Below are 12,804 nucleotides of genomic sequence, written 5' to 3' on the forward strand. Positions count from 1 at the left end.
TAAGTAAAAAAGACCTCAGAATCATTTTAAACTATATTTCTTTTGCATTTATAGTTGATATACTTTTACTTCGTGAACAAATTTCAGCAATCACAAGTCAAACGAAGTTATATTCAGTGTTATTTTGGTGATACATAAGTGATATTTTGTAGACAATAATATAAAAACTAAACTCAGCGGCGCTGCAGCCCATAGAGGGCCAAGGCCTACTGTGCCCATCTCAGTTTTCCTAACCTTTGGGCTCTGGGGTGCAGGTGTTCAGCCGAACGCGAAACCCCCAGTCTTTAGTTTCCAAGCATGCTTGGTACTCATTTATCGACCCACTGAAGGGATGAACGGCTGAGTCAACCTTGCCCGGCCCGAGGATCGAACCGGGGACCTGTGGCACGACAGCGCGAAGCGCTACAGCTCAGCCACCGGGCGTCAGACAATAATATATCTAATATCAAAATTAAAAATCTGCATTGATAAATTGGTAAAAAGGGGAACAACTTTCGCAATATGTCATTAATAATATCGTTCGCACAAAATATTAAATTTTTAACTCAGTTTTAAATATTTAAAAGAAAGAAAAGAAAAATGAGAAAATTTTTTTGACAGTAAACTGTTTAACTTTTGCTTAATTCTGATAAAAGTCATAAACATAAATTTTATTAATCCGTTTACTTTACGCTAGGTCTGAAAATTTGAAGAACTGTGGAAAAAATTGCCTAAATATGGTACATTCACTACGCTAAATTTCTTAAAAATTATTTCATTTTCATCATTTTAGAGTAATCCGGTTTACCATACATCATATATAGGTCCCTCAGGTGCAAAATGCACTTCCAAAAAATGACTTAATATATTATGAGATCAAATTATTTCTTAAATTCAAAATAAAAATACTCTTTTATCATTTCTCAGAATTCAAATGTTTCAAAGAAATTTTCAGCCTATAAGAATTGTTAAAAAATAACATTTTGCATGAGAGATTATCACACACGGTAAAAATTTGGGATTAAATTATGGTAAAAAGTACTCAAGTTTCCGGTACTTTTTATTATAAAATCTATTTTTACCGGAACATGTTGCGAACAAAAAATCTGATCTACTGTAATTTTTACTGTAATAATTACCAGTATTTACCGGCAATTTGTACAGTGATTTGATTCGGATTTTATGCAATGTGCTTATATAATACAATCTGTTATAAATGGGAAAAAACGAAACAAAATGTTATTATATTTTCTACTGTTTATCCTTCGTATTCATAGATCAAAGTAAAGATTTAAGTTCAGATAAAAATTAGTAGTAATTTTTGGTTATTCCCAGCAATACAAATACTACAAAAAATAATGTCAGGTGGTCCTTAATGGTCATACTCCTCCTTACATGTGCTTTTTGTGAATCGTAAAGTATTTATTATATAAAGGTACTTTTTGAAAATTTAATTTACAAAATTATTTTAGAAAGCAGGAGAACTTCAAAAGTTAGATAATTCAGAAGTATGTTACGTCGGCAGTATTTATAATAAATTAATAATAAATACAAACTTTTATGAAAATCTTCCGTTACGACCCAAAATGTCACATTTGATACAGTTTGAATTTAAGAGTCAAATTTGATGTTACGAATTAACGTTTTTTTCAAACTCGTGGAATGCAGGAAGAAAGAGAATACATGTAGTTCCAGTGGAAAAAAAGTTGTTCCATTGAAAAAGAAAAGATGTTAAAGGGTTGAAAATATCAAAACATTTCTTTAAGGTCGTGTTTAAGTTGGTCAAGATTAAAATCACATTAGAAAGGGTTAAAATGTCACACTTTTTTGCATGGTCAAAGTGTTCTAAAGGACCTAAATCAGTAAAGTTTGAATTGTCATTTACGTGAGTCTTTTTTCACTCGATAACGTGAACTTTCTTACCTTTTAATACAAGTTCGCAGACCACCAACCGAAGAACTAACCTAATAAGATGCCCTACATAGTGTGATGAAATTAATATTACTCTTCAATATTCAGTGAAAGTCAACTGCTACACTCTTGGCATTTCATTGCCCGTCACAGTTACAGTTTACTTACTTTCCTTTTAAAAGTCTTAAATAATATGATAAGTTGTTTGTTTAAGTTCGAAAAACTTACGAATTCATCTTTCTAATTTCCAAAAATAGATCTTTTTAATATTTTTAGAAAACGTTTGAACAAAAAATGTGTTTCTAAAGGTAAGGTTTAAACTATTTATCCATTTACATGTAATTAATAATTTTTACGTGTTTTGCTTAAAATTTGAAATTAAGGCGCTTTTAGTTTTTGTTTAAATTGTAACATTTTTAGATTTGTTTTCATGCAATTACTTTTTTAAAAGCACTTCACACGTTATTAGATGATTTCAACACCTATTAACTATTAAATTAAAAATGAAAAGGGCTTTAAGAGTTATTGAACGCTGTTGGATGAGCATACATTTATTGATTTTAATACCAAAAAAAGATTTAGTATCAGAAAATTTGACTAGATAAAAATTTTTTCTGTAAAAATATCAATATCATAGAATATTGCTTTGTATATAGAGCAAATACTTTTTTGATATCGTAACTAATTAATAATTAATTTTAAGATAACTTTTCTTAAATAAAAATAATTTATTTTTTAAAATTATTTTTACAATTTGCTTATTAAAAACATTGCTGTCTGAATATTTCTATTTTATTTTGTGATGTCCTTTTCCGTAAACAATAAAATGTTTACTAAAAAAATACCGAGCATTTGAACTTTTACATAATTGTTGTCAATCAAAATATGACAATTTCTTTTTGTGATTTTTATATTAAAATATGAGCATTAAACTCTTCATAATACAAAAAAAAGATATTCTCCTAAAAAAAAAATCTAATATTGTGATACATAATTATGTGGTATTAATAATATGATACATAATTTATGCTGAAATATTTTATAATGCATAAATTTATTTTAAAAATTATTTTTGTTTATTATTCATTCATTAGTTTTATTTTGATCTGTGATACACTTGATACAAATATCATTTAGGTAATGGTATTGTATTTTAGTTTGCATAATTTCATTTTACACGGATATTTTTAAGCTGGTATGTGTGAGGAGATTTTGCTGCTTCTGGAATGCTGATTCAAATCCCTGTGATAACTGGCTGATTGAGTTACGGAACAGCCAAAAAATATGGAAATGGAACCCCTGAGGGCAGTGAACTTAATTTCAAAATCTTAAATAGAAATCCCTGTTTTTAAATACAGAGGTAGATTTTAAAGAAAAAAAATACCTAAAATTTAATATACAGGTTTTTGAATTTTGGTTCACTGACGGTGCAGTAATCGTAAAATTGGATACAAATTGCTTTAAATTTAAATATCACCGAAATTCAAGTAAAATGGAAAAAATAAAACTAAATATAGTTGATGTTTTGAATTAAGAGGTTGATTATTTTCACTAGATGAGAATTTTCAAACTATCAAACACAAACAAATTTATTTTTTTCATTTGTCATATAATTCGTGAGTATCACCATTGAATCCCGCTTTTTATTTTTTGATTATAACTCCATCTGTGAACCAATACATAAAAACCTCTACGTCAAATTGGGGCACGTTTTTCAGGAGGTTTCAATTTAAAATTTCGAAACCGCTATTATCCTGCTCTCAGGGAGGATTTTGGGGAAGGGGAATACAAGTTTTGTATCATTGAATGCATGTTTTAAAAATATTTGCACGCATATTTTCATATTTTTTTTTTAATTCAGTGTATATTTCTAGAAATATGTAACCATATTCATACATTTTGGGCACATTGTCTACTGCTCCCGGCCAGCATTTTACCAGTAATGACATGAAATACATATTGTGATTGATTGATACTAGACTACATTCTCTTGTTATCCCGCTTCGTGATTGTCCCAACATGTCTAGTTTTGCTCAGATAATCCTCCGTAACGACGAGTGCGGCACTTAACATAGTATTTATTCATGTGTTTCAAATTTACGAGTTTGAGGAATGTATAGTTACGCAACTTCCATATAAATCATCAAGATGATAAATTTAATAGTTAAGCACGATAATAAATTTAAATAAATATAAAAAACGTTCTCTCGTGTGGAAGAAATAAGAGTAAACCAAAGAAAAATTATAAACATATCTTGTTCGATAATATATTTAACTCAATCATAATGAATCATTTCCATTCAAAATAAATAGTCATGCAAGACACATCAATCATATTAAGTCCCAGAGCTCGCACTGCCTGAGAAATAGTGATATATATATTTTTCTGTTGTAGATAAGTTTCAACTCTTGATTTAAACTAGACATATAGTAAACAAAAATATAGACATGTCCCTAATATTATATTTCCTGCTTTTTTTAAAATATTTAAAATTAATTAGTTCAAGAATTATATGTTTTTTAAAACATTTCTTATTAATGTATGGTGGGCTGAAGTTTGTGTTAAATATTACGCTGAAATAGACTTCAAGGAAACTAGTCGTTAATGAGAAAATTTACGAGTTACGAAATAAGTTAAATCTATGTGCAAGTATGGAGGTAGCTATAAATTACATATTACGTAAGAATGTTTTGGTGCATTTACATGGCTCTATCTAATTTCACTTTTTAGCATATACCTAAGAAAATTACGATTTTTTCGGCATTTTTACTAATTTTCTTCATTTTATATTACATATTACTTCGGAATTCAATGTGTAATTACTGAAGGGAAAAAACTTTTTTTAGATGTTTCGTTAAAACTCGTTTTATGAATCATTACATGATAGGTTAGTTTCAAGTGCATCACATATTCAAATTTATGTCATAAAATTATTTAGTTGTGCGGAATATTTGAAGTAACAATTTTACTGTAATAAAAGCTGTTTAGTTCCCGATACTTCTGTTCAAATATAGAAGCCATTTATTCCCTTTTAATTTGATATGTCGCACAACTGTATTTTATATGTTTATAAAATACAGTTGTGCGACAAGCCATGATGCTGCTCATATGGACGTGAGATCTGCCCTTAATGATTTAAATTGAATTATTAAGAAATATTGGAGAGTCCGTTGCCTAATGATCTAATGATTAGTGGCCCAATGATATAAGTAAAAAAAATTGATGAAAAATAACACTATTACTCAAACCTATTTAAGGAAAATTTAATTTATAAATTTTTTATATTTAGATTTTATATACTAAAAAATAGCAGAAAAACTCTCAAATGTGAAAAGATAAATTACACCAATCAATAAATTAAGAAAAGTTTAAGTTAATGTCAGCAGACTTCAAAATTTATTCCTAAGTAAAAATGTGTAAAGTAACTGTGTATGTACTTATAATATTTTTGACGTAATTTCCATCAATATACACTACTGGCCATTAAAATTGCTACTCCAGGAAGGCGACGCACCACGAACGTGAAATTTTCAGGAGGGATCAAGCATGTTGTGGTATGCAAATGATTAGCTTATCAGCGCATTCATGCAAAGCAGGCGGCGGTAGCGACACTTACCATGTGTATAAAAGAAGAGATTTGACAGTAAATTTCTCATGCAGAAATTGAATTTGAGCATTGTTCTTTGGTAGAAAAGTTTTTGTTATGCCTCGTGTAAGAAGGAGAAATGCTTACCAGCGCGTGTCTGAGTTTGATTGAGGTTGAATTGAGGCCTGCGGGTATTGTGGTTTATCATACCAAAGTATTGCTGCTTGCGTTAGTCGAGATCCCATGACTGTTAGAAGAATATGGAATCGATGGGTTCATGAAGGTCATATGGAACACCGTGCAGAATCTCAGCGGCTCCCTATCACTGACAGCCGAGAAGACAGATACGTCATCTACATGGCCTTAAGAGATAGTATAGCTACGTCACGAACCCTGAGTCTACAAATGGGGTTTTTTGCAAGACAAAAAGTGTCTGTACGAACAGTTCGACGACGTTTGCAGCAGCATGGACTGTCAGCACGGTGACCATGGCTTCGGCTACCCTTGACGCTGCATCACATGCAGGAGCGCCTCCAATGATATGATCAACGACGAACCTGGACACAGGAATGGCATGACGTCGTCTTTTCAGACGAATCCAGGTTCTGTATACAGCATTATGATTGTCGTATACGTGTTTGGCGGCATAGTGGAGAACGCAGATTAGCAGATTACATTCGACATCGTCATACTGCCCATCACCTGCAGTAATGGTATGCGGTGCCATTGGATACACGTCTCGATCACCTTTTGTTCGCATTGCAGGCACTTTGAAAATCAGCCGTTGCATTTTTGATGTGTTAGGGTCAGTTGATCTACCTTATCTTCGAGGCATCTCCAAAACGAAACGTTTCAGCAGGACAATGCACGACCGCATGTTGCCCGCACTGTCCTGGCCTTCCTTGACACATAACATGTTCGCATATTGCCCTGGCCAGCACGTTCTCCCGATCTCTCACCAATTGAAAACGTCTGGTCAATGGTTGCCGAATAACTGGCACACCACCACTCGTCACTCACTTCGGTTTATGAATTGTGTCATAATGTTGAAGCTGCATGGAATGCTGTACCCGTCCATGCTATCCAATCTCTGTTCGACTCGATGACGTGGAGAATAACTGCTGTTATTGCTGCTAAGGGAGACTGCTCTGAGTACTAATTTCTCAGGATCTATATATCCAAATATCCTGAAAATTTAATCACTTGTTCTTGGAACTATAATGCATGTGCCCAATAAATATCATTCTGTTATTTGCATTCCTTCCTAATGGCCAGTAGTGTACTATAAAATCCTTCTTAAAATTATGCATGTTATTTTTTGTATGCAAATTATAGTGATTATCATGATTGGGTAAGGATAATAAAGGTAATTAATAATAAGGATAAAGTAATTAGGTAATTATTGTGAATTGTTTTTGACATTAAGCATTTTTTGTTTATTAGAATTTACATTTAGTGCGAATGATAATGTATCAATAACAAGTCTTTAAATTTAGAACAATATGACTCCTCGCTAAACTAATAAACAGAGAAAAAAGATAAGTCAGATAATAAAATGTCTGTCTCAATATAAACTTTTATCTTAATCTGAATTTATGGTAGATGACTCATTCCCTCCCCCCCTTCTTGAAACTCACTTTTAAACTATTTTTCATGAGGATATAGTCCTGTTTACTCTTACTAAATGTTTAGAAATGACTTTGGCTTTCTTGTTTTGCATTCTAAATCAAAATATATCATTCAAATATCAATTCAAATCAAGTATCATTTCATGAAATTATTTTATATTAAATTAAATGTACTTTTACATATAATTGTGTGTATAGTTTGTGTGATATTATCGTAGATATAATACTTCACTTTATGTATTTTTGCTTATTTATAAAGAGGCCAACTTGCCCATTTTGGGGAGAAAGTTTTTTAAGCGATACTAAAATTTAAGTTTCAATATTGGAATTTTGGTTTAGAAAATTTGACTTAAAATTATTTTGCTCACAACTACCCTTAAATAAATAAAAAGTTTATATGAAGTGCGCTTTTAATTCCTGACACTTTATAAAATCTTTCACCAGAAGTAAAGCAGTTGGCATCCTTTCATTTACAAAGACTAAAATAGTATCAAAATTACATCAAAAGTATACGAAACATTTCTAAGAACTAAGAAATTATAGTTACAGCACTTTTTAAATTTATGTAATTACAATTACTTTTACAATTTATATAATTATTTCATAATATTTTTTTAAATGTATAAAACGAATTTTTCTTCTAACTCATAAAAGTGCTTTTTTCAATCAAAAGGAAAGTCTGAAGTTACGTCTAAAAAATTGCACCTGATATCTAAGAAATGACAAGAGCAATTTTCTATAATTGCATATGAAAAAAGTTCTATTGTTGATTTTTTTACAAACAACTTATTTGAATATCGTACTTTTCTAGAAAGATTGTTTTTCTTCAAAAATCACTTAGAATGTTTGATATTTAAAACACAACATTTAAGAAATTATCAACAAAAACTTTGAAAGTAAATAAAAAAAGCAAATGAATTTTAAAGACAAACTTATTAAAATGTGAGCAAGATTAACAAAAATTTTGTTAGTAGGTGCGATAGGTCCTGAGCAAAGTGATATTTTATATGAAAAAACAATTATTTACAAATTGATTTTGAAATTTTGCAAACGCGCTTAAGAATGTATCTTGATGTACAAAAATGACTTTAGGGTCAGAAACATCACCTATCAGAGTTAAATAAACTTTGTTCAAAAATTTATTGTAAACATGAATAGTTCTAACTAAATCACTTTTAAATGCCATAAATAATAACGCATATGATTGTATTATTTATTCTTCGAAATGATTGTTGATTTCTATTCATATATTTGAACCAATAAAACGAACCTTTTATACCTCTTTTGACATTTTTAATGTAATGCAATATCTTTTCTTGGTATAAAAATAAAGATATTTCTAAATATAATGCAATGACAGGACTTGCGAGAAAAATAAACAGAATTGTATTATCTATTTCCAGGAAAGAAATATTTTATCTGTTTTTCGAATGAAAAGCGTTAGAAAGTATTATGAGAGTGACTCAATGTATTTTTTAAGATACTTCTAGACTTATGTAGCTGACAACAATGTAACAAAACCTAACATTCATATACATGTGACCAAATAATATTTGCTGCATTATTTCCCATTAAAAAAGTTTCTAAAATTTCATTTAGATCAGAAAATTCTTCACAGTAGGCAAATAAAATAAAAAAAAATAAAAAAACATTATAATTTCGAACTTTTGAATCAGTAAATCTAACAAAAAAGAAATACAAAGTGTCACTCGTCAGTTAAGCTTAAATTTTTTTTTTTTTTGCAAAAAAAAATTAAGATTAATAATTTTTTGTCCATTTTCGTTCGTTTATTGAAGAAAAACGTTATTAAAAAATTCAGAATAAAATACTAAGGTTTTGCAAAAAAAGCAATAAAAATAGATTAAAAACATTTAAAAACACGCTGTCAACGCTGTTAAATAGTCAACGTAATTGGGATCTACGAATTAAAATGGTGATTGTTAAGCAAATATTATATTGAATAATTCTTGTAAAGCAAAATTTGATCATACTTTATTCAGAAACAAAACTTTTCTTTTAAAAACTTTTAGACCCCTCAAGATTTCGTAAAGGTATCAGTATCTTTTTTACGAAAAATTGTTTTTTTCCCTTCTCTTTAAAATATGAGCATTATTGATATCTTTAAAGAAGAATATGGCAAGTAAATTGAATTCCTAGTTCTTTATTTAAAATAATTGGATGATACTGAAAAGGATTTAAAAACCTTTAACATTAAAAACTAGTGAAGAGTTCTCTTAAATGGAAAACTTTGGATGAAGTAAAATATATGATAAAAGATCTCACGATGCTCAAAATTATTAGATTTTCGTAATTATAAAATCTTTTGATAGTTATGTAAATTTTTAATTTCATATTATATAAAAACGTTAACTGAAATAATAAAAAAAATCGAAATACGAAAGATTGAGGCAATTTAGAGATAAGAGACACATTTTCCAAATGTGACTTTTTTTTCATCAAGCTATTCCTTAGTATTGTTTACAGATCTCTTCCTCCCCTTTCTTTCGTCAAAGAATGTATTTATAAAGTTTAAACTTAAATATAAGATTTTAAAATCAAAAAGTATTTCTACTTTTAAAAATTAGAAATAAAAAAACTAAATACTAGATATAAAGCGTTATTACTTTCGTAAAAATATTTCAGTGAGACTTGGAGCAATGTAGTGAAAAGCACAATTTTTCTAGAAGAGACATTTTTTTCGCCAAACTATTTCTTAGTATTCTTTCCAGATAGGAACACAGAGGAAAAAAGTACGATCAAACTCAGTTGAATATGATACAATTTATCGTGTTTTTGGCCCAATGAGAATTTGGCGCTTTCGTAATGACTTTTAGTAAAATTAACAATTGTTTTATAATATATGTTAAAGTTTAGTAAATGTAGTAAAATTTGGTAATTTTATAATGATACTTTAGAGAAGGGCATAAAAACCATTTATTCGGTAAAATTTACTTTTCAGTTTTATATTTTTACTAAACGTGTGGTGATAAGAACTATTTGCAAGCCGGAATTTGGGGTAAACCATTACCATATGAAAGAAAAAACCACGAAATGACTGGTTTAAATACCGTTTAGTTCGGTTTTATAACCAGAATTATGTTTTTTTTTAAAACAGAAATGCATTTACCATACAGTGTGGTAATTTTACAAAAAAAAATTTTCCATGTACTTTACAGATGCATTCCACAACGGTTTTTTAACCAGATACCCACTTAGAAATTGCATAACTTTTCACCAAAAGGCTTGCTTAAACATTTGAAAATGTGCTTTATCATTATATTGTTCTTTACATTATTTTATCTTTCATATGTTCTCAATTTTTATTTTTTATGCAATTTCAGTTGATTTCTCATTAAGAAAATTTTATAAATCAATTGATTTTTATTGTTTTTATCTATTTTATAGGCTAGAGCTCCCATTATGGGTGGCAAAGAGGAATATTTTGATGCTGTTGAGGAGCAAAAAGAAGCACTAGATGACCTGAACGAAACAGAAGAATTACGTAAACGTTGTTTGCAAGAAATGAGAGACTGGGTCAAATCTCAACCCCATTTTATCAATTGCCGACTTGGTAGATTATTATTTAGAAAATCTTCCATGATTTAGTTTTTTTTTAAAGAAAGCATTAAACCCTTTGTTACAATAAACAATTAAGGTGCATGAACTCTGTCATTGCAAATGAAATTTCAACAAATATTATTTATTTCAAAAGTAGTTTACTTCATTTGTTATTTTATTTCGAAAAATTGAAAAAGAAGGAATTATTCTTTTTAATATTGCGATTTTGAATAACATGTTTTAGAATGTCGCTTGAAGTTAAGTGTACTTATATTACTGAAAAATTGCATTTAGATTAGAGCGGGAGTAAATATCTATATTCTAGATCAGCAGGGAAAAATATGATGCAAAAATTAGAAAGTTTTAGTTATTTTCACATTTTTAAAGGTGGCAGATTATTTTTTAATTACTTTTAATCAGTTAGCTTTTATTTGAGCTTGATCAGCTTTTTGCATCATCACAACGTTACCAGACAGACATGACAAAAGTGATAATTCGTGTCTCAAAATATACTTTATGAGAATTATAGAAAGGGTTCAAATAGCATTTTATCATGTTGTTTCTCAGATATTAACATATTACATACGGTGGTACCGTATTACATACCGTAAATGATTCCATTGTAGCATTTTCATATCTTTATCCTAACGTCTTTCAGTGCTCAGGAGGTATATTTGCTTCATGGAAGGACGGGTTCTATTATCTCAACAATACATACTTTCCTTTAATTGTCCGAATTATCTTTTCAAATTATTTAATTTTTATTTTTCAACAGACTTAATTTACGATACCATTTGATTTTTTTTACTGTTAAGCTCAGTGCAGCCCCTTCTAGCTCTTTTGCTATTAAACTTTACAGTATTTTTCAATGAAAGTTAGCCAAACGCTTTAAAAAAAAGGTATGACATGAGGTCATGTAAATGCATCTTTTTTTTTATATAAATGACTTTTAAATGAATTAGATGTTTGTTTCATATTAGTCTGTGTGCTTTATACTTTATTTTTCATTTTCAAAACAAATGTTTGATGATAGAACGTTTGATTTTTTCTCTTCAGTGTTATTTTAAATTTATAAAGCTGCTGAAAATTTTTCCAGTGACACTAAAATTAAATAAATTATTTTCTTTTAATATGAATCAATATCTATGTAATTTTTTATAACACATGATGTATTTATGTATGTAAACATTTAGGTGTAAGGAATGTTTTTTATAACTTTCATTATAATTGTTTTTTGGTGGCTTTATTACTTTACAAAGCAGTTGAACTATAGAGGAACTCCATCATTACGAACGTAGCATTTGCAGACTTAAAATGCATATAACTCAGCTAAAAAAAGTCTGTTTAAATATTCTTTTCTTAATATAAACTCTTGGTGTAATAGTTGCATTATGTCAGTAACAGCTAACTATTATTTTTTGTTTTTGAAAAAACGTTAAGTAAATGTAAGGTGATAAAATTTAGAGTAAATTTAAGTGACATTCCGAGTTATTTTAACAAAAATTATTAAACTGGTAGATTTTTTTTTTATTTAAAGTTATATGCATTTATATCTGCACTCGTCAGTAATGATGGAATTACCCGTCAACAAAGAAAAGAATTCCGAAAATGATTGCACAGCAAAGAAATATGTACACTGTAAAACAGAGTTTCTCAAAATTGAGCAAAAATGCTTCAAAATGTATTCAAATTCTCATATATTAAAAATTCAAACAGCACATACTCATTTTTTAACAAAATGCACATGAAGAGAGAAATGTGGAAGAGTGATGTTCGTTAGCTGCAGGCAGGATTCGAACCCAGGACCTCCGAGTTCGTAATAGGATTCTCTAATCACCATAGTTTTACATAAATTAAAAAGTATATAAAAAAATTTTTTCATGTAAGCAAGTTACTTTAACCTTAAAACGTTTTTGGCACGAATTTTGAAGCGCATAAGCTAGTAAATGACAAACAAATATAGAAATACGCAGAAACTACATTTCTTTCCTGCCCCCATAATTTCAAAAATAAAACTTTCTTTTTCAGCATACAACTTTAATTAATTATAGTAATGATAATAAATTGACAAAATAATTCTAAATTGAACGCATCTCAGAAGTAAGAATACATTTAACTAAAATTGTGCAATTCGTTACATA

General features: G+C 29.1%; 1 protein-coding gene across 3 annotated transcripts in view; it reads left to right on the forward strand.

Moving 5' to 3' along the window:
* Positions 1–12,804, forward strand: part of LOC107457166 (alpha-tocopherol transfer protein-like) — a 48,115-nt gene that overhangs the window by 15,592 nt on the left and 19,719 nt on the right. For 2 of the 3 annotated variants that reach the window (XM_016075260.5, XM_087154805.1), the window contains exon 2: positions 10,511–10,676. In XM_016075260.5, the coding sequence (XP_015930746.1) occupies positions 10,526–10,676 (151 nt within the window). In that variant the 5' untranslated portion in view covers positions 10,511–10,525. Of the gene's footprint in view, positions 1–2,079; positions 2,199–10,510; positions 10,677–12,804 lie in introns of those variants that run through there. The other variant, XM_087154804.1, reaches the window with a different exon arrangement.

The sequence above is a fragment of the Parasteatoda tepidariorum genome, chromosome 11, assembly GCF_982258835.1.
Source record: "Parasteatoda tepidariorum strain Cologne lab strain chromosome 11, Ptep-v5.0, whole genome shotgun sequence".
NCBI classification, from domain to species: domain Eukaryota; kingdom Metazoa; phylum Arthropoda; class Arachnida; order Araneae; family Theridiidae; genus Parasteatoda; species Parasteatoda tepidariorum.